A 23,655-nucleotide genomic window follows, 5' to 3' on the forward strand; every position below is an offset into this window, starting at 1 on the left:
TGGAGGCCAAAAACTGCCACTGGTGAACTCATCATATTTCCCATAGACATGCTGGCCAGCTTTACCCAATTTACTTAGATTGTAAAACTGTGAACTATACAATACAACTTGAACATTACTCTCCACTAAAACAAGAATTTGGCATATTTTTTTTAGGGTTGTTGTTCTGATACAGAAGCCAGCACTGGAAATACCTCCTCTAATATTACATAATTTATTAGCCCCAAAGTGGGACCCTGCTACTTTCCAGTAGTCGTGTCAAGAAGAGACCCCTAGATTTGCAAAACTCTCCCATATGCGCACTAGTTGTAGGTTGATGACAGTAAGACTGATTTTATTGTCTTCATCTGTGTCTGAATTACTTTAAGTGCCCTACATACACTATATACTCTAAACACTTATTTGTATACTATACATTAAGACAGACATTTACTGCACCATCATAGACATTTGCAAATCCTAAAGTGACAAATCATGTTGATTGGTATGGTAAGGTGCATAGTTCATTTATTTATCATTCATCATCAGATGCTAATTGTAGCGGCTTTATGCTGCTTGTAAAACAAAAATTATATGAATGTATGAATAAATGTCATAACAAGGTTTATTTATCATTTTACAATGACGAAATCTTATTTATAGTCCTTCTATGATACTCATAAACAAAAATTCAATGAATAGCTGAATAAATAAGTGATAAAAATATACAGTTTTTTATGATGGAGTGCAGTCAGTGACTGGCAATGCGCTTACAGCCTGAGGAAAAGCACACGGCGCATATAAATATCACAAGATTTTCGCAAATCTCACAAATCTAGGGTTTCTTTCTCGACACAACCCTTCCCAGCAGCATCTCAATCGGCAGAATTTTTTAGCCTGAGCCAGGTCATACAACAATGATACCAATCATATCACACCTATGAAGGATCAGTACTATACCACACTGGTATCAGATCAGTACTTGATACTGGCTGACACACAAAGTTCAGTTATTAAAATTGGTATCAGGAAGGAAAAACAATGTAACTTGTACTTGTTTGTGTTTTTTGGTTGTCAAAGGATAATATTTCTTCTCAAAATAAAGGGGTTTAACATGAAGTATCTCACCTCTGTTAATCTCTATAATTTCTTCTTGGGCGAGAGGACAGTCACCCCCTATGCCTCCAGACCCCATCACTCCACCCAGGACATTTCCCAAGAGCCTCTGTGGCGATGCGGTAGCCATAGCCAGGGCATCTGGCTTGCAGTAGTTGGGGGACCCTGGCTGGGGCGCTCGGGGGATATGTTTGTTCTTCTTTTTGGGCAGCTTTTGTTTGGCCATGGCCAGAGAGTAGTACATGCCGAAGTTGTTGACAATTACAGGTACAGGCATAGCAATGGTCAGCACACCAGCCAAGGCACACAGCGCACCCACCAGCATCCCTGACCACGTCTCCGGGTACATATCTCCATAGCCCAGTGTGGTCATGGTCACAACAGCCCACCAAAATCCAATGGGAATGTTCTTAAAGTTGGTGTGGGCGCTGGCTGTCGGGTCATCTGGGTCGGCGCCAATTCGTTCAGCATAGTAGATCATAGTGGCAAAGATGAGGACACCGAGGGCCAAGAAGATGATGAGCAGGAGGAATTCATTGGTGCTGGCACGAAGGGTGTGACCGAGGACACGGAGACCTACAAAGTGGCGGGTCAGCTTGAAGATTCGGAGGATACGGACGAATCGGACAACACGGAGGAACCCCAGGACATCCTTGGCAGCTTTGGAGGAGAGACCGCTCAGGCCCACCTCCAGATAGAAGGGCAGGATGGCGACAAAGTCGATTATGTTGAGGGTGCTTTTGAAGAACTCCAGCTTGTCTGGGCAGAAGGTGACTCGCAGCAGGACCTCGATGGTGAACCAGATGACGCACACGCCCTCGACGTACGTCAACCAGCTGTCAGTCACCACCTCGTACACAATCTCCTCGTGGGTCATGTTGCCCACCGTGACGCTCTCTGTCTTGTTGATGATGGTGTTGAAGGCCTCATGCGTCTCCATGCAGAAAGTGGAGATGGAGATGAGGATGAAGAATAGGGAGCCAAATGCCACATACTGGAAGAAAAAGAGGAAACCAGCAAAAAGAGGAGAAAAAAATATAGGAAGAGAAAGCAGAAAAAGAAAGTGAGGGAGGGACAAAGAGTCAGTCGCAAATCAATAAAATTCAGCAAGGCAAAGAGATCATAGAAAAGCATAAAGAAAAAACACAGCACAGGAGAAGTTTGAAACCTCAAGCCAAAAAACAACTGGTGTAGGTGCATCCTGACAAAACACATTGGTGCTAAATATTAAGCTATAAAGAAAACTGGCCTACTGCACAGAATATAGATGTTTATAAAGTTGTGTTTCCACTCAAATTACCCAGAATCTTTAGGCCAAGGAACTAATTTCAGGAAGTAAACTAATTTCCCTCAGTCTGTTAATGTCTGTATTTCCACTATGGTCTTAAGACTCATGAAGATTGGCCAAATTAGTCCACTGTCATATGAAAAAGTGATGGCTGTTTTTATATGCCAATTTTGCATGCAACTATACAACCACGGTGCCTGGACTTTCTTTGTCAGTCAGTCTGTTGTACGTTTATTTTGTAGCTCCATGCTGGTATGTTGAAGCACAATGAACAAAAAAAACAAACTGTTTTTCTCCTGCAGATTTTCAGAACTGGTGGCTGAAATAAAATGCTGCAAGTACTCGATCAGTCAGAAATCTTCAGTGGTGCCCCACCCCAAGTATTACCCCCTGAGCGGAGACTTGTAAGGGGGGAAAATACTGTCCCTGGAAATTAATTAGGCCCCGGTCTCATGGCTTAAGTTAAATAACAAAAAAAGAGGTCCTCAACACAATTTGACCCATAGTGGCCAAAGTCCAAGGATAATCAGACTCATTAGGCCTGATCAAATTATATGTGACAGTCATAAATGATTGTGATAAACAATGAAGCCATAAAAATAGATGTGCAGTCAGTATCATGTCATACTGCGTGCTGCCAGGAAATGACTTACAGTAATTATAAGTGGATAAAATTATTAATAGTACTATGACAGCTTATTTTAATATTATCCGATCCTGTAGTTTGTTACGCACAGAAGTCCTACTTAGATTGGATTTAAAACATTTATTTTAAACAAACATAAATAAACAGGTTACACACTTTTATGTTCAAATCATTGACTATATAAAGATAGATGACATGTCTCCACTTCCTCCCACTTCATAAAAATGAAGCCAAAATATCTCGGATACAAGGGCCGACATACATCTGTCCGACTGAATCGCGAGCAGGGTTCAGTTGTCAGTCATGACATGAGACTCACTTATTATAGGATCAAATAACTAATTAAAAAAAAAAAAAAAAACGTGTACTTTGATTTTTTAATTTGGCCCATGTCCCATCTGCTAACATGGAGGGGAGGGGGTTTATTATCTAAACTGCAGCCAGCCAACAGTTTATGCCCTAATTTCTTGAGATCTCACCCCTACCAAATAAAATTGTTTGACCCAAACCATATGGTCCTGGTTTAGATTTCTGAGTCTGGAGGGGCTCGCTTTAAACATCTGATCAACACAACGAAGAGAGAAAAGTGTGTAAGACAGGGAGAGAAAATCATAATGCATTCATTTAATCCTGACTGCAAAACACAAAAAGAAGAAGGAATTGAAAATGAATAGAATGACTCTACTGCTCTGCCAGAGAGGATACAAGAGGATGGAGGGATGAAATGAAAAAAAAACCACAGCTGTCAGGATAAGATCAATAAATAACTGATAATCTGCATGTTATAATCCAGTAAATGAGTGAGAAATCCCACACTTCAATCCCTCAGCTCACTGTGTGTTCTGTTCTGTCAAAACTTGAGTTTCAAAGTGAACTGCAGTTTTCCAGCAAACACGCATTTGTTTACAGATGTGGAGTTAGATTATGATGTCAGACCCTGCAACAGAACACTTATATAAGTTATTTTGAAATCGTAATTTTTAATATTTAGAAAGCTACAGTGTTTACGACTTTGATCCATTTTTTACATGCAGATTCCAGGACAGCAGCCCAGAGAAAAACCTCCTGCCCCTTCACTTGATCGATGGTCCAAGTAAGTTGCAGGTGGCTTCAGTAGCATTATCCATCACTTCATCATCATTTAACCTGCTTTAGTCGTCTGTTCAAATAAGACTTAAATTAAAATGACATTAAAAAATCTTCTGGATTTTTTTTTTTGTCTTGGAAACAAAGTTATAGATTGGTCCATAAAATTATAGCTATGCATGAATTAACTGCAAAAACACAAATGCCTATCTGCCTCCTAGTTTTGCAGGATTTGATGCATCAAACCAGCCAACCAAAACTAGCAAGATATTTTCACAAATATAGTTTGTATAAGAGGACGAACAAATCTGTGTCAAAAATATGAAAGATGGGCAGTTTATTTTTGGTGTCATTCGGCAAAAGTCCCATGATAACCTTAAAACATAATGAAATGTACGTGAGAAAACCAGACTTCTGCTCCTCCTCTTGGTTCTGTTTTCAGGCTTTGAAAAATTGATCCTGTGAGGGGAGACTTTTTCCATAAGATGGTTGATTTTTGAGTCTCGTTCCCAAAATGTAAACATTTCACAACCTGTGAATGAGAGTCTACAACCAACCATTTTTGAGCCACCAATCCAGACTAGAGTCTGACTGATATAATTGGACGGATATTGGCCTATCACAGCGATATCTGTGTTTTTAAATTTTTAACAGAACACAGTGCAGATTGTTTTTAGATGTTAGCTTTAAAGCAGCATTCTATGTACATTTGATCCTTCTTTAATTACTAAAAAAATACCAGTGAAATGTTATTGTTTCAGAGCCCTGATATCATTTTGGACAATAAAGTTTATTGTTTAAACTAAAATATCTTGGCTGCATCACATATCTTTGTCACAAGTACCGGCCACCTTTGAGGGATCGTTGCAACAAATGTTTGTTTATGAAAATATTATATATTCTGTATAAAGAATATCAGCTCATATATCAATATTTTTTACTCCCTAATATCTGTATTGGCTTTGTCCCAAAAAATCCAGTATCAGTCGAGGCCCAATCCAAACTGTCAGTAATATAAGGATTTGAGAACCAGAACAATCAAATATCTTTCTCCAGAATCAGTTACTGCACCTTTAATTGTCTTGTCCTTGAAGTGAACTTGAGATTTCCATGAAAAACCTTTATTGTAACTATAAGGCCTACGGTACCTTTGCTACCTTTGCTAAGGTACCTGTTGTGTTTGTAACTTAAAAAGTAACTAAATATTATCAAATTCACTGTTTGAAATCATGTTTATTGGCATTGCCTCTATCCCCTTCCACATTTTGTGAATATCATATTAGTACTCTTTCTATAAGTGGAATCCTGTCTACACTAGAAGGTCTCACAGCTCCATGTTTGCTTGTTCACTTCCAAACTTTGTCCTCGGGGTAAATCTCCTGGACAGAAATCAGAAAACAAGCTAAGGTACAACAGCGTCCCACCGCAGAGATCTCTGTTGTTTTCTCAATGAGTTTATTTTTTCTTTTTCATCACTCAAAGACATTTTTATATTAGCATTGGCCACCTGTGTGATCTGCAAGCTTACTGTCTATATGTACCTGAGCTTGTTTTTCTACTGTAGCCCATTCAGCTGCCACTGAATCAATTACAGTGGCGTGATAACACCAGTGTGTGCGTGGCTACTGCACAATCTTTCTCTGTTGCGGTCCATTCCTACAAGCCCTGCAGTGTATTTATAGATGCAGTATACTTTGTGCTTTATCAAATAAATAATAAAACACAGACATGGCCTGAAGAGCAAAAGAGAAAGGTAATTCATACTTGAGTGGAGCCCATATATATAAGGAGCCTGAGTGCCCTCAGTGTATTGTGCGTGTGACCGTGTATTTTCGACATTATGCACTTATGTAATATCAAGAGCAACATACTTAAAAGAGGAAGCCTTATAACTAAACAAAATGGAGGGAACTGTTCTTAGTTATTTTTTTTTCTGGAAAGGTCCCGCTTCTCTCTCCCAGTTTCTTCTTTGAATTGGAAATTGGATGTGAGCCTACACATATTTTCTCAAAGTGCCTTCATGACACAAACAGACTAAGCAGAAGACTTAAGACTCTGAGCCACTGCATTTATTGAGGAGATTAGCTGACAAGCATTTAGCCAAAGAAGAGACCTTCCAGGAAAGTCAGTGTAGTATTTAGTAGAGCCCGACTGATGCATTAACGCCCTGACATTGACCAATCACACCTATATCGTTATATGTAGTCTGATATGCACCTATAGGAAAACAGCAGAATTATTTTTATTTGTTAGATTTATAGACAGCATTTTATGTGCCCTGATATTATTTTGTTCACTGTTAGACTGTAAAATATCAGGCTTCCAGTACAAATCCAGTATTTAACACTTTTGAGGGATTATTGCAAAAAAAAAAAATCAACTCAAAGAATATTGGCCAGTGTTTCGATATCGGAAAGTTTTTTACTCCCTCATATCTGTAACATCATGTGCCCCAAAAGTCCAGGATCCATCAGGTCCTAGTATTTAGTCAATGTCCAATCTGTAGTTTTAAATTAGCAATGATGGTTACAACAGTTAATAGATTTAGATTTATACTGTCAACCACTAAATTATTTGCCAATGTTTTGATCATCGATTAATGATTTTAAGAAGCTTTTTAAGAAAAAATGTCCAAATTCTCTGATTTCAACTTCTCACATGTAAATATCTTCTGGTTACTTTACTCCTGAATGTCAGTAAACTCAATATCTTTGGGTTATGGACAAAACAAGACATTTAAAGACATTATCTTGGGCTACATATTTGTAGACAAAACAACAAATCGATTAACGAATGATGAAAATAATCATTAGTTGCATCCCTAATGTTTATTTTTATAGGTTGTTTTGCTTTCATTTTCAATTACCAGGTCAGGCAAGTGGATCAGAGATCTGACAATTTTTTGACGTCATAATTTGTGGTTATTACTTTTGTCCACAGGGGGCTCCAAAATGAACAAAATATGAAGGTGTCTTGGAGCAGCTTTAACATGATAGCAATCAGAGAAACGTATCTGAGAAGCTGAAAACAGCATTTTTTGAGATTTTTTTTAAACCATCAATTGAGTTGCTAGACTCTCTAAGCAAAATGGCATTTCACTTGCCCCGTGTGAGTGAGCAGTCCTTATTGTTGAGCCCTGTAGCTACAGTCGAAAAGAGAAATTAGCACCAGACGTGGTGTTTTTTTAAGGACAAACTCTTTTTTCCAAACTCAATTTAGATGATCAGGTTTGTCTCCCGTCATTCTCTCATCAACCAACCCTGTTCCCCCCACACACACTTTCCCTCTCCAGCCTTTTTTCCTCTCCATCTCCATCTCTTCTCGCTACCTCTTTTCTCCTCTGCTATGTTTCTCGCTAGTCGGTGTCTGACCTACTTTCTCAGATTGCTGCAGTGCTCTCCCGCTCTGTATCGTGAAAACACACACACACACACACACACACACACACACACACACTGAGGTTCTCAATCACCCTCCTACCTCTACCCCCATACCAGCCCCCCTGTCCCAGGGAAGCAGGATAGCACCAGCGGGACCTGCTCACGATGCTTCCTGATTGGCTGAGCACCAGAAAACCTTCACATGGACAAATCAGGCCAACGAGGAGAGTTTTGCCCTCAAGTGTTATGCACTTATTTTTTATGCTACTGTTGCCGTTATTCCTTACGATGACATTAATGATGTAAGTAATGTAATAACAGTTAGACTGAGGAGTTGAGCTGCACTCGTAGGAAGTAATGAGGCTGAAATGTGTGAGATCTGTCCTCAAAGTGAGGCTTTTCACGCTGCGGTGCTTTTAGACCTGACGAATGCTGTAAAACACACAAATACACAACAGAAAATAGTGGCAAAACTGCAGTAACATCATATCTTCTATGTAGGCTACACAGGTGGAGACACAGGAGGGGGCGGACAGGTGGGAGGGAGACCAGACGATGTGGATCCATGCGTAGAGAAGCACAAAGAGAAAAGTTGAAGCAATCCAGAAGAAAGGACAGAGCACGGTAAAAGTGAGAGGAGGTGAGGACCGAATGCCAAAATAGTGAGCAAAATTCAAACGCTGACGGAGGAAAAGTATCCTGAGCTAAGCTTTGCTGCGATAAGCTGAGGTAGCTCATCGTTCCGATGATCTCGAAGAGATGTGACTGGGTCATGCAAGGAAGGCTTTTAAAAAAAGACAAGGAAGAGGACAGAAGGAAACAAAAGAAACGATGAGAGTGAGAGTGGGAAGGAAAGAAAAAGAGGGGAAGCTATCAGGAGACTGAAGGCTAATAGGAAATGACAGGCCTGAGCCATGAAAGCGACTTCTGTCAACCAGAGGGACAGAGGGAGTTCTGTGTTTGTTTTTCCAACATATTAGAAAATGTTTGAATCTTGTCCACAGCATGAAGGACTCAAGATGTACTTTAACGTCAAATACATCCATCTAATGACACTAAACTCTGATGTGAGGTCCCAACACAGTAGAAGGTGCAGGTGATATAATGGACCTTGTAACAGCCACTGTGAGCGTCCACGTTTTAATCAGATTTTTAAAATATATTGCTTTACGAATTTTATCTGCAGGTGGGGACAAAGCTGCTGTTTTGGCAGCTATTTAGCTCTCACTATAATACACAATATATTAGATACTGTAAAAATCAGGGCTCAACACTGAGAAGTGCTCACTTGCCTGGTACAATTAAAATGATGTCAGGCAAGTAAATCTGGCAACTCAATAAAAGAAAAGAATTAAATTACCCAGCAGAAGGAGGAATATTAGTTTAGCATTATTACATTTTTTGGAAGTTGGAAAATCAAGGGGAGAGATATGGTTGGCTGTTTAGACTGATTTTAAGTGACTCTTGTTTCTAGAGCTGCACTGATTAATCAATTATGAAACTGATTGCCAGCTATTTTGTTACTCGATTAATCAGCTTGAGTCATTTTTTTAAGAAAGAAAAGTCAGAATTCTCTGATTTCAGCTTCTTAAATGTGATTTTTTTTCTGGTTTCTTTATTTCTTCCTGACAGTTCACTGAATATCTTTGGGTTGCAGACAAAGCAAAACATTTGAGGACGTCATCTTGATAGATCATGTAGGATAGCTATACTTCATACTTATACCAAACACACTGTGCTCAATTTCTCCACAACACAGGCTGCTGTGACAGTAACCAAACACAAATCACATTAAATCAAAGAACTGCTGCAAACAAAACCATATTTTTTCATATATCATTTGACTGGATAACAATTCAGTATGAATTTGGACTTTAAGGTCACATTTTTTTGAGTCTCAGTTTGTTAAGATCGACAGATTATTAGTTTTATGTCCTAACAACTGTTATTTAATTATAAAATCCTTCTTCAAACAGTCTATATGGTGTGATATAAGTTTGATATAATGGTCGTGTCGTCTTTGAAGTGGTATTTTGGGGCAGCAGTGGGTGCCCCCGTGGCTGCATTCGTCCATTCGTCTGCAAATAGACGCTGAGTCCTCTGCATGATTCCAGCTGGTGGACCTTTGCTGCCTATCACCTCCCTCTCTCTCACCCATTTCCTGCCTATCTAAAGCTGTCCTGTCAATTAAAGGCTAACAGCACAAAAATTAATAATAAAAAAGTAGGCTGGGTTGGGAAAAACATATTAGGAGAATCACTGATTCCGCCTTTAATTTTGATAATTGAAACTGAAAGCTCCTGTTTTCAATTTAATATTAAAATTGTGATGCCCCTGCTGGATAAGTTACAATACTGCTTCATATTGAGTTATTTAACATCTGAAGTATCATTTCATACCTTGAAGTTATACTGATATTCAGACCTATTCACAAGCCTCATCATGCACTGAAAAATACTTCCTTAACAAAGCAGATCAGTTTAAACTGTGTCCCAAGAAAAGAAAACTGAGATCATTTTATAGCCAACACAGCTCCAGGTAATGGAGAGTAAAGAGAAAAGTGAAAAAATGAAACAGAAAACACAAATAAGATGTTGATATGCACAGCTCAAAAAATATACACAAGATAAATAAATGGATAAATAAAACACTAGAGTGTTGATCAGATCATGTCCAACCATTGTATCATTTTCTACTCAGACATTCCTGAATTAACATACTCCCACACCAAAACAATATTTTTTTAAGCATTCTGTCTTTTGTCGTCTCGCTGGTACAGTATGAGCACAGCGAAGGCTTGCAGAGGTTTGTGATTCAACTGCAAAGCCTCTCCTGATTTGCAGATTCGCCCTCTTTCTCTAAATTAAACTTCGGTGTCGGCTGGGAAATCTTATACACACAGGAAATAACACATCTGTGTTTCAATCTCGAAACCTGAGACTGAAACACAAAACGTGTTCCTAAACAACGGGGAGGAAGCACTCACCAATGAACCCATCCAACGGGAATCAAAGATAGACGCAGGCCTGAGAAGAAATTAACACTGGGTTGCACTTAATGCGAGCATGCTAAGTGCAGCTTTAACTCATTCTGCTGTGCTGCAATTAATTTGGCCACGCGATAGTTAAAAGCCTTGTTGCAATATTGCTGCTGATGAAACAAAGGTTCATAAATGGTTTCAGTAATTAAATCGCACAGTATTTCAAGATGGCAGAGCACAGTGGATTACACTGTAGATCTGAACATCAAATCAATATTGATCAATCCATCACAGCAGCCAGTCCTTTTTAAATATGCAGCAGCATGTCAAGCAGAGATCTGTTGTGTGTGAGGAGAGATGGAGAAGCTCTGCCGCTGCCTGAACCAGGGCTGCAGGATTCCTACACCTGCTCCAAAGTCAAATTCACTTCAGCATTTCAAGGTGCATTTACAATATTTTCCAGCACCGTACAGCTTAAATTACATATCTATACACACCTTTTATATATGCTCAAAATGATTAGGCTCTGTTTCATTTATTTATCACATATAAAACAATCACTCAAACAATCACTAAACAAATTACTTCAATTTCAGTCTCATTTTTGTTTTCAAGCCAATGCTTCATTCATTCAGGAGTTCTTCAATTTTTGCAAAAAGCAAAAGCAATAAGGCTCTTGCTGACTTATTTTAATTTCTAAAAAGCAAATGATTCAATCAGAGAGCGATTTATTACAAAAGCAATACAATTACAGTTTTAAGCAGTTTCAAGCACTTTATCCAAAACTAGGAAAAGATTTGTTACATATCATGATAGAACAATATCAAATGATATCTAGTCTCACATCAAGATATCAATGTAATATCGATATATTGCCCATTACTACTTGGCCATATTGTGATTCTGATAATACTTCAATTAACTGTGCACAGAGCGGCTGATCAGTTTGAGTATTGAGTAGTAGTTCATCATTGTAATGTTCATCATTAATTGTTTTGGGTAAGTTTTAAAGGGAAAAAAAAGTCCAAACTCTCTGATTCCAGTTTCTTAAATGTGAATATTTCATGGTTTCTTTAGTCCTTTTGACATTAAATTGAATATCTTGGGATTGAGGACAAAACGAGACATTTGAGGAGCATTTTTTTTTGACATTTTATAAACCAAACAAATATTCAGTTATTCGAGAAAATAATCGAGAGATTAATCAACAATGAAAACAATCGTTAGTCGCAGACATAATTGAACAGCCCTAGTATGAACATTAATTAAAAAGTACTTCAAGTTATTCATTGAACCTGCATGTATCACACAGATGTGGGTGAGACGGTGTGTATACTGCATACATGTGTTGGCTTAAGTGCCTGGCACAAGTGTGTGAGTGAGTGTGAGTGTGTGTGCGGATATGACTCACATTGTGAGAGAGACAAACAGCCTATGGGCATAGAAAGTGTGTGTGTGTGTGTGCATGCTCGCCGATCACAGATAGTGAGTGGTAGCTACATGAGCACTGCATTGAGGCGATGGAGAGGAATAAGTGGAGAGAGAGAGAGAAAGAGAAAGAAAGAAAGAAAGAAAAGACGTGGAGGAAGCTGATAAAAGAAGAAGTAGCAATCTGTCGCTTCACACTTATTTATCTCCTCAGGCACTCTCTCCATCTCTCTGTCCCTCTCCATGCTGCAACATGGAGGTATGCATGTGTGTGTGTTCTGGTCTGAATATATGATTCAGAGGCACGCTGTAATAGCAGTGTGAAGCTTTAATGCGTTGAATTCCCTACAGTAAAGCCACCGTGTGTGACACCTGCAGCCCAATGACCTTCAAGGCCCAATAGAGTCTCCCCGGCTCTCTAGACTCTGAAATTAGATTTGGAAAGATCATCAACATAAATTTAAAAGAGCGGGAGTCAGGGACAGAGGGAGAGAAGCAAATGAGAAAGAGCCTTTGAGAAAGAGGAGTGTGTGAATGGAAGTTGATGATAGAGAGCGTTGATTGTGTTTCGACAGTTGAATGAAGAAGAGAGAGTGAAGGAACGGAGGGAAGAGGGATGAAAAGATGAGACAATGACGTGGATCTCGCCAATCAAGGGGGAGAGGAGCAGGGCACGGGAGACTGAAGAGATAGAGGAGTAGAAGAAAGGAGGAGGTGTTGGGAGAGCATCAATGTAAGTGATATAACCAAGGAGAGATTGTCGGAGCTGATATTAGCCCTACAGGCGTTTTTGCATGCACGGCGGTGCGCCGCGCTCTTCCTTAACGGGACCCTAGTGGCGCTGTGTTTACTGCGGCACCATCCAGAAGAGCTTTATCATTACAGTATTACCACAGCCCTGCCTGGCTCTCTGTCACCATGACAACCACTGCGTTAGCCTCTGCTTTCAGGCACCAAGGACAGGACTAAGCCAAATACTGCTCCTACAGCTGACGTAAAGGGCTGAATGTAGAGGAGCGAGATTGTGATCATTCAGCGCGGCTGATTGCTCGATGAAAGATGAACATTTGTGAGGTCGAGGGTGAGTGACCTTGACAGAGATATGAAGGCAAATAAAGGATTATTCTCTCTATTAACAGTGCTTTTTGTTTGGCGATTGTTGATCAGCATTAGTATGACGAGCAGCGCCCCGTTAGGACAGAAGGATGAGGAGTCTTTCCCAGAGGGCAAAGCAAATGGGCGACCAGTGCTGCAGAGTCAGCAATGATAAGAAGACATTGAAGGATGATGGGAAATCTGCACATGAATGAGGCATGAAAAATGAACATTTAAATGATGTGAAATACAGAACGTTCTCCTGAAGGGCAACCAGAGCAACGGTTCAGACCGGGATCGGGTCATTAATCTATTATCTTAGGTGAATGACTGTGGCCATCACTCAAAGACTTCAAAAGAACGCTCTTAGAAATAAAGGTGCTAACTAGAACCGTAAAGGGTTCATCGGCCTGTCCCTGGAGAAGAACCCCTTTTGGTTCCTGGTAGAACTGTTTTATTATGAGAGTTCTCCATGGAACACAACATAAAGGGGCATACTTAGAACCATCTGTTTTCACTCAGAACCCCCTATGAGAGATTCTAAGGAGAACCCTTCTATGATGGATTGGTTCCACCCATAATCCTGTCTGGGGGTTCTAGGTGGAAACTTTGCACCCTCTAAGGGTGCTGAAAAGAACCCACCCAGTGGCCCTTTTTATATTAAAAGTGGTTTATCTAGAGCCCACTCAAAGGGTTCTACCAAGAACCCTTTTATATTCCAAAGGTTTTATATCAAACCCACTCAGGAGATTCTACCAAGAACATTTTATATTCCAATAGTTTTATCTACAACCTACTTGTCATTCTACTAAGAAAACAGTTATATTCCAAGGGTTATATCTAGAACCCACTTAGATGGTTCTACCGAGAATCATTTTATATTCCAAGGTTATTATCGAGAACCCACTCAGGGGGTTCTACAGAGAACCTTTTTATATTTTGGTACAAAAAACCTTGACTAGAGAGTTCTTCAAGGATTTCAACAATCCTTAAAGGGTTCTCTGGATTACAAAGGACCGTTGACAAATCCTTTCTTCAAAAAAGGGTTCTTCATAAGCAAAAAGTCCGGAGTAGACCCTCAGCCCTTAAGGAAGAACCCCTTTGGAACCCGTATGCCTAAGAGTGTAGCCACTTAGCTTGCAGTGTGAGTGTAACCTTGGGTGGGTTACAGGAATAGCCTTCACTTGTGCCATCATCATCATCACTGTTGTCATCATGGCTGTTATATTCTGAGAAACACTGCAGAGTAATTGAAGGTTCGGCTACTTTAGGCCGAGATTACAAAAAAAAAAACCTTAAACCTAACAGTCAAACACTCTCGAACAAGACAAAGAGAACAACTAAAATGTCAAAAGAGAGGGAGAGTTCCCTTCAGGGACATGGCGTGTGAAATGGACAAGCAGAAAAACTGAGTGGAAAGGCAGAGAGACGGATGAACAGAGAGAGAGAGAGCAGTACAGGAGAGACGTCTTTCACTTTTTTTCAGTGTTGCTTTTTTTTTCTACATGTTGAATTATGAATTACTTCAATGGCTTTTAGCCGTTTATGACCCTCAACCCCAAGGCTTCCTCATGTGAGTTTAACTTATGCTGGCATGGTCCATGAAATGTGTCCAAGGATGTTAAGCACAGTTACAGTAAACGTACCATCATTTTGCTTTAAGTCCACTAAATACAGTTAATAGTTGGGCCGCTGGACACTGGATTTTTAGGGTCGATACCAACACCGATATTAGGGTGTGAAAAAATTCCAATATCGATATATCATCTGATATTCTTTAAAGAGAATACAATGTACAGATTATAGAATATATATAGATTTTTTGCAGTGATCCCACAAAAGTGGTAACACTCGTGACAAACATATCGTAAACCTTGTGACGAAATGGACGCAGGATATTTAACATTTTAACAACAAACCGTATGGTCCAAATGCTGATGACATTGAAACATGAATGTTAAGTGGTATATTTTAAATTATACATGACTATAAATAAGAAAACACAAATAGAACAATCCTGCAAAAAGAAAAAGGATCAGATTTGCACAAAATGCTGCAATAAAGCTAACAAAAAAAAAATCTGCTGTGCTGCTAAAATCTGCTGCTCCGTTATGTTGTGTTAAAAATACAAGTTTTCATATAGGCACATATTGGACAACATATGCCGATGCCTACATAGACCAATATAGCTGTGATGGACCAATATTGGGCCAAAAATATCAGTTGACAGATATTTTGTTTGGGCTTTAGTTAACACACATGGAAGCAACAAACTGCACGTCAATTTAGGGCTGCTTACTGTCATAATTTTTAATAATCACTTCACCAAATGTTAAAAAATCATGAGCACCAACGATAGTTGTTGTAGTTCTTTTCATTTCATTTTAAAGCAGCTGTAACCAATATTTTTACATCAATAATGGATCATGTGCATGTGAAAACCCACAGATAAATACCTGAGCAGGTCCCCTCAGCTTCAACGAGCCTTTTCAGTGTCATTCAGTATGTTGTTTAGGTTTTTGCTGTTCTGGTTCACTCTCACTGCTCTCACCTACATTGTTTACTGCTGCAGAGGCAGCAGTTTTCTTTTTTTTTTTTTTTTTTTTAAAGTTTGTGATTGGCTAATGAAGATAGTGGCATACTGAACAGCTAAAGAGCCAGATATTTCCCTCAGGAATTGATGGAGATCAAAAATGGTGCCAAAATAAGAGAGAAAATATTGGACTAATGTTCATCAGATGGACACAAAAACAGCTCCAAATAAATCAGAGTTGCAATGATTAGTGGATTAGTTGTTATAAATTGTTTTGGGTCTTATATTTTATATTTTGGGAGGGTATATGCCTTTTAATTGATAGGACAGCTGAAGTGAGGACAGGAAACGGTGAGATGACAAGCAGCAAAAGGCCGCGGGCAGGAGTCAAACTCACGGCCGCTGCAGAGGACTCACAGTGTCAGTGCACGGGGCACATGCTCTACCAACTGAGCTACCTGCCCACCTTGAGTCATTTTTTTTTATAGAAAAAAGTTTCTGATTTCAGATTCTTAATATTAATATTATTACCAGTGGTAATATTAGCCATTTTCTGAAATTCTAATAACCAAATAACTGATCAATTAAGAAAATGAGTGGCATATTAACAAAGAAAAGAAATGGTGTTGAGTTTAACAGCTTGTTTCTGCACTTCTATCAATTAAAGAAAAGCGATCTTCAAATTTGAGCTGTTATCAACAAATGTTTTGACTTTTACATAGTTTAGTTTATTTATCTGATCATTTTAGTGCTATATCATTTATATTGTTTCAAATACCTCCTCTCTGAATCATCCTCTTTGTGCTGCAATAACATGATAGAGATTTAAATTGTGGTGGTTCTATCATCGCAGAACAGTCTAGATTTCAAGGTGCACTGATCAAGTGGCCCTTCAGAGGAGATCAATGACAGCTGATAATAACAGACTGACAATGGGCAGAAAACAATATGAGAGGAGGTATCTAATTGACGTGACCCTTTCTTCCCCTCTTTCTGTCCCTGAGGAGCTGCAGCCTTGTCTCGTCTCAAGGGAAAAGTAATCGACAGGATGGAGGACGTTGGCTTCTGTCCGAGCCGGGACGTCAAAGTGGTTAAATCAGAAGACTGAGAGCCCCTGCGAGGGGTCGCCCAACATGGGACACTGCGGGATAATGAAGGGCAGGCGAGGTGAGGTGGGGACGGGACAGGATGGTTGCGTCTGTTGCATGATTGCATATGTGCAAAAAGCAGCTGAATGCACGTGAGTCTGAGGCTCATCAAACACTTGAACGCGGGAGGAGATGAAGGAGGAGGAGCGCTGGAGGTTGGAGAGAGGTGGCGCTGAACTGAGAGATATAATTAGCTTCTGCTCTGGGTAATCCTTGCGTATACTTTATTTTCCGAGAGCTGGAAACACTGACTCTCGGAGGTCAGCGCTCTTGGAAGTGATCCTGGTAAAAATTTCAATCAGAACGCAGACTTCAGTTTCAGACAATCCCTGAATGACTCAACTCCTTGACATGCTACAGTTGTATCTGTAAGCTCTCCCACACACACACACACACACACACACACACACACACACACACACACACACACACACACACAAACACAGAGCTCTCCAGTCGACATGTCACAGTGTCGTATCAGCTCTGCAGTGTTCAGGTCCCCACTACTGAATTCCCACTGCAGTCCCATCAAACATTTTATAAAGACAAATTAATACTCTGTACATTTGTCCATCCCCTCTCATCTGTTTTGTATTTGGCCAAGATTACTGCAGTGTACTACGTTCATTTGTCCTTGCCATGCAGCCCCCCTCTTTCTCAGCTGATCCTCCCTTCCTCACCCTTCTTCCCCATCCGTCCTCTCTTGTCCTGCTTGTTATTGTTCAAGACACGTAAAGCAAGTTTAGAAGAGATGTCCCCGTCCTAATAGCTGTGATGTCCAACTGCCTCCTCCTCCTCTTTCTCTAAACCCCCTCCGTCCTTGCTCCCTCTGCCTTTGTCCCTCAGAAACTGTCCGTAATTTACCTCATAAAAAAACAAACTGAGACATCATGGGAGCACATGTATCAAACCGTCAACCCTTCTCCCTCAAGCTGCTCACAGAATTAAACAAATAAACTCATGAAAAGGCAGAATTTTGAGAGAATGTCCTGATCTCTCAACAAACCTCCGCGGGACAATCTGACACATTTCCATCCAAATCCACTCCCGCATCATCCGACTGCTACACACTTCTCTAGATCACGTTTCTTCCATCTAAAGTAGTCATTCGCTCTGCCTCCACTCCGCTGCCACTTGGACAGGAGGGACAATCACAAGGAAACAGATGGTCACACAGGAATGACGCCCTCCAATGTCATTTTCCAAGGGAACGAGCAGGGAAACAGTTTGACTGTTTAAGTGCCACGGGGTAACCGCACGTGGCCGACCATGCAGAGACACTCACGACTCTGTTTTAACACACACTTTAACAACAACACAGTAACCATCAGCAGGTTAGTTGTGAGTCATTCGTTCAGTACGAGTACAATAAACTCACTCTTTAAGCAAATATTTCAAAATTTACCTGGTTTCAGCTTCTCAAATGAGCATATTTGCTGTTCTTTATGAGAAGAAATTGAATCTCTTTGCCCTGTTGGTCAAACATGTATTTTCTGTACAGTTAATTGTCATCAATAGAGTTAAAATAATTAGTCTTATCAGCAGGAAAAATAATCAGCAATAGGCTTGAACAATGTACACAGAAAATCTTATTGCAATCAACAGATATTGTGACTGGAAATATAAGTTGCAATTTTAGTGGTAGTGGTAATCGTTAAATTTCATTTTCACTGAAAAAACAATTAAAATAATGATGATGTGATTTTTGCTGGGGTCTGTTAAGCATGATCCCTTACATCTGGAGCATCTCTGTAGTGCTTTATTTGTAATGGTATGTTGTGACAAAACTGCAGCTCCTACCATTTGATATCTTCACTGCAATTTTCTATATTTCAAATGATTAATTTACTAATTAAATAATCAATTTTAATTTCCAAATAATCTGCAGATTAAATGATAATAGAAAAATAATCCTTAGCTGTGGAAATGCTGGCAAATTAAGTTTTTGCTTTTCTGACATAACATTTTATTAAAATGTTATTTAAAAGAAAATAAGTAACCATTTAAAGGTGCAGAAAATGATTCTGGAGAAAGACAGTTGATTGTTGAGTCTCATTCCCAGGTCGTCAAATTACCAACGCTTTTGATTGGTGGCTCAAAGATGAATTATTGTTGAGTCTCATTCCCAGTTGGTCGTCAAATACAGACAACAATCAACTATCTTACCAATTCGTGATTGGCTAAAGCTAAAATCTAAAAACAAACCCAAGAGGAGGAAGCTGTTTTGTCACACATTTCTCCTTTAACAATTGGATTTTGGATTTTGCACTTAGCAAAACTGTGATTTCTACAATATTTCAATTAATTGTGCAGCCCTACAGCTGATTGATAAAGACTGAATTATCAGTGATTAAAATATTTAGTCGATTTTCACACTAAAAGTGAAAACTGATTGAATACCTTGTTTGCATTGTCACCTGTCAGCTAATTAACATGTCGTTTGTCGGCTTATGTCTTTGTTAAACATGTATTTTGGACATTCACGTGTGTGAAAGTGATCTGCAGGGTTACATGTGGAGGCGTGTCATATGGAGTGATTTATGGGAGTGCTCTAAGTGTGAACGCTCAGCAGAATGGTTTATGGGCAGCTACACTTACAGACTACGGGGCCAGTGTGTAAAGGTGAGTGTACTGAGGGTGATTTATGTCCAGCCAGGTGTTTGAGGGGGTCAGACGTAAGATGCATGTTGTAATGGAAGTGGCTGAATGTGTTTCTCTACCACATAAAGTCTTAGTTACAGTATGTGCTGGATATTGCTCATGAATAATTGACTGTCTTGATGCAGTGAAAGGACTTTTGATTCAGCACGCAATTACAACAATTTCCTCTCTGTCAGTATGTGTACTTGTTTGTTTACATATACATGTGCTTATGCGCATGGCGGTCTGTGTGGTAGTACACAATACACTGCTCTCTCGTGTGATTTGACAAGATTTGCCCCATTTAGAGAATTCAGACTCCCACCATTGTAATCGGCTCTGGCACCGTGCGAGCTCTCAACCATGCCAGTGTCCTGAATCATTTCGATCCCAGAGCATAAGAGCAAAACGTCCAGGGTTTACCACAAGATCCGACTAATTGTCTGTCCATACGGTGGTGTGGAGCACTGAGTCAGCACTTAACCAGCATGGCTAAATGGACCGAGGCAGAGGAGAAGGTGGAGGAGGAGGAGGAGGAGGAGGAGAGATGGCTGAGAAGGACACAAAGAGGAGAAGAAAGGTATTTGGAGTGACGCTGAAGCAATCTTTGCAGCATAATCACGCACAACATGTTAAATGCATCTGTCTGACAGGTAATGTGATGCTTACAGAAACAGGTTGACGTTTCTGAAAATCTGCTTATTCGTTTTCTTGCCAAGAGTTAGAGGAGAAGATCGATACCACTCTTGTGTCTTTACAGTAAATATGAAGCTGGAGCCAGCAGCTGGTTAGCTTAGTTTAGCTGTAAACAATTACCATAAAGTTAAAAAAGAAACATCTACCAGTGCCACTAAAGCTCACTAATTAAGAAAATGTATCATGCATGTGTAAAAATGACAATTTGTTATTTTTGAATGTCTGATATTTCTTGCCTCTGAGCACTTGGCAGGCAACCAGAGACTTTATGAAGTTAGTAGTCCCAGACAAGAAATGGTCTGGCACTTGACCTCTGTAAAATGGCAAATTCTTGTTCTGTTAAAGTTTTTACATTTAGTTTTCTTGTTTTGTTTTGTTTTTACCGAGCCAGGTCAGCCATTCAACCTTGTTTCCGGTCTAAGCTGAGCCAAGCTAACCGTCTGCTAGCCGTTGCTTCATATTTACTGTGCAGATGTAAAACTGGCTTCAATTCTCTCGTCTCATTCTCAACAAGAAAGTGAACATGTATATTTCCCAAAATGCTTAACTATGCATTTAACAGTAATGCTAGTGATGGTGACTGCTGATGAATAACTCAGCAGGCCAGAAACACTCAAAGAGCTAATGCTACCACTCAGAAAGAAAATGTATTCACAGGAAATAAATACTGTATGGTATTGTAGTAATACTACTAACAGGTTTCTACGCAGAGTGGAGAAGTAAAGAATTTAATTTCAGTAGGAAAAACATTTGTGTTCCCAGGCTATTGTCCCTTTTCTGTTTTCTAAAATATAAAATTAAGATTTCTTACAAATAAACCGATCATATAAGCAGAGCGTTTTTTTATGGTGCAATATCTTTAAATTGCACGTATAATAACATCACAAATAACCAAATATTAAGTATGTTGTTACGCAGTGATGTAGCTATTAGAAAAGTAAACAGACTTCATTGTCGCTTATTGTCATTTCCATGGACAGCTACATTGATAATCGACTAATCCGTAGGTAATTTCTTAAGAAAAAATGTAAAAATTATGTGATTCCAGCTTCTTAAAACAGACAAAAAATACGGGCAATAACATTATTTATTCAATATGTTAAGGGTAATAATATCAGCAGGGGTGCGGTAGTAAATACAGAGGTGGGTAAACTGTAGTTTATCCATTTTGCTTCCCCTCATTGATCGATACAGTTGATCTGAAAATAGAGTCACTATGTCCCTGAATGCGATTATACATAGCACTGGTTAGTTTACTTCCTCTTCGGACAGTGATATTTGACCATGGAGCATCATCCAACTTTGTGCGTAGCAGTGTGGACTGAAGGGCCCCAATGTACACGAGTGTCTTCTGAGGGTTATCTTGACAAATACAAAGGATTTCAAATGTCAGTCCAAATTTGTATGAGCTACAGCACTCAGCTGCAATCTTACAGAAATTATTTGGCAACAAGATAGCATAAATAGTCAGAATGTAACATACGTGTTAACAGTTGTATTTTAAACTATTTATTTACATAATAGACATCTAGCTATTTCTTCTCAGATGTCAGACATGATCTGAAAAATCTTCTGAATTAAAACTGTGTAATTTTAAATTGGAAAATATTTAGAAACACTGGACGAAAAATTTCAGATCAAACACTGTTGTTTTTCTGTTTTTACTCCCTCAAAGTGTCTCCTACTTACTTAACACACAGATCGTGTCTTTGCCCTTGTTATGGGACATCAAGCATCTATCCAGTAAAGTATCGCCAACAGACAGTGCTCAAGTTACAGCTGGCAGCAAACAGGGGGACTGCGACTTCCGAGGATGCGATCACAACACGAGAAGGCCTGCGGTACAAAACCTTGTCAGGGAAAATTGAAACAGAACACGATACATTTACCAATTGCAGGCACAGGAAAGGCAGGTTGACTAATTATCACACCCCTGCCAGCAGCGACTGCTCAAGGAAAACAGTTTGCCTTAATAAACTTTGTGAGCAACTCAGAATAACTCCCTCAATCCGTTCTCTCTGTCAAGGCAGGCTTGGTTTGGTTACAGGCATTTCTTATGTGCTGATTGGTCATACAAGTACAGCCTTATCCTTTCACCAGTAATGGAGGAACAGATTTGCCACCAGCAATGAAATTAAGGCCTCCTTTCCCTCTCTTTGCTATTTTCAGATGCAGCCCACAGGGACAGGAACAAGAATGGAAGTGGGAAATAGGCCTTACAGCGGGGTCGAGGGTTTGAATGGAAACAACTCAGAACACCAAACCCCACCGCTCAAAGTAAAAGTTTAATTCAACGCACTTAAGACCTTTCAGTTCACCAAAGACCACAAGATTAAAGAAGTGAAATCATCTCGATTTCACATCATCGCCGTCACCGGGGCAGCGGTGAGGGAAGCTGGAGCTTTGAGGTTCAAAACAGGGTGTTCATACACGCAGGAGATGAATGTCTTTCTTTGAAGAGTGAGATGCAGATACAGATAACAGTGATGTTAACTTTCCCTGGAGCATTGTGGATATACTCTTAGCTAACTACAACCTTACAAGGTTCTCCACCTTGTTTCCATGGGAGAAGTATGTTTGGCTCCTGGTAGAATCTTTTATAAAGGTTCCACTTTTCCCCTTTTGCAGAATTCTACCTAGAACACACCATAAATCACATGTGAAAGGTTTCCCACAAAATCCCTGGTAACAGGTTCTACAGAGAATCTTTCTATAGTGAATGAAGAACCTTTCCATCTTCCGGGTGTGAACATGAAAACCACCCAGACCATTATATCTCAAAGGTTTTATCTAGAACCCACTCAGGGGGTTCTACCATGTACTAGGGCTGGGTATCGATACCTTTAAAGTATCAACTGAAATAACTCGGTGTCAGTAGTAGTATCAAAACTTCGCCAGTCAAACGATACCTGCATTCAATCGTCTTTGTACCCTGATCAAGAAAAAAATGTCCATTTGTGTTACTGAATATGGTTATATTAGTGCTGAATAATTAATCGAAATTTTATCGAGATCGCAATATGGCTGACTGAAATCTTTAAATCGCAGGATGTGCAATATGTGTTCAAAGCAAAATGTGTGTAAAACTTTTAAATAAAATATCATCATACTGCAGAAATGTCTTGGCCTACACATCATATTCTACAGACTTAAAAAAACAGCTTTGTATGGTACAGATCCTTGCAAAAAATCACAGCATAATGATATGTTTTAAAAGAAAATGAAAATAATGATGTAAAAATTAGACAGAAAATGAGAAGATGATGAAGTACGTAATAAAATATGAAGAAAACTTCAGGGTGGACAGCAGCACTGTGTAAAAAGGGTATCGTACAGAGCACTCTATTGGTATCGGTATCATTTAAGGGTTCTGGTATTGGTACTGGTATCGCAATTTTTTTTAAAGATACCCTAACAAGTACCCCTTTATATTACAAAAATTTTATTCAGAATCCACCCAGAGGCTTCTACAAAGAACTCTTTTATATTAGGGTTCAAAGGACCCCTGACGAAAAAGTTCCAGCAATCCATAAAGAACTCATTTATTCATTCATTCAGTCATTTCCTGTAACCGCTTGTTCCCGAAAGGTCGATGACACTTGGCGAGAAGCGGGGTACACACGCATAAAGAACTCTGTCT

General features: G+C 39.5%; 1 protein-coding gene across 6 annotated transcripts in view; it reads right to left on the reverse strand.

The window, feature by feature from the left end:
* LOC146311919 (voltage-gated potassium channel KCNC1-like) overlaps window positions 1-23,655 on the reverse strand; it is a 66,654-nt gene that overhangs the window by 26,776 nt on the left and 16,223 nt on the right. For all 6 annotated transcript variants that reach the window (XM_084740409.1, XM_084740412.1, XM_084740407.1 and 3 more), the window contains exon 3: window positions 1,108-2,089. In XM_084740409.1, coding sequence (XP_084596535.1) covers window positions 1,108-2,089 — 982 coding nt within the window. The remainder of the gene's footprint in view (window positions 1-1,107; window positions 2,090-23,655) is intronic.

Source organism: Lutjanus erythropterus, chromosome 17 (assembly GCF_056507025.1).
Source record: "Lutjanus erythropterus isolate fLutEry1 chromosome 17, fLutEry1.hap2, whole genome shotgun sequence".
In the NCBI taxonomy this organism is placed as follows: domain Eukaryota; kingdom Metazoa; phylum Chordata; class Actinopteri; order Lutjaniformes; family Lutjanidae; genus Lutjanus; species Lutjanus erythropterus.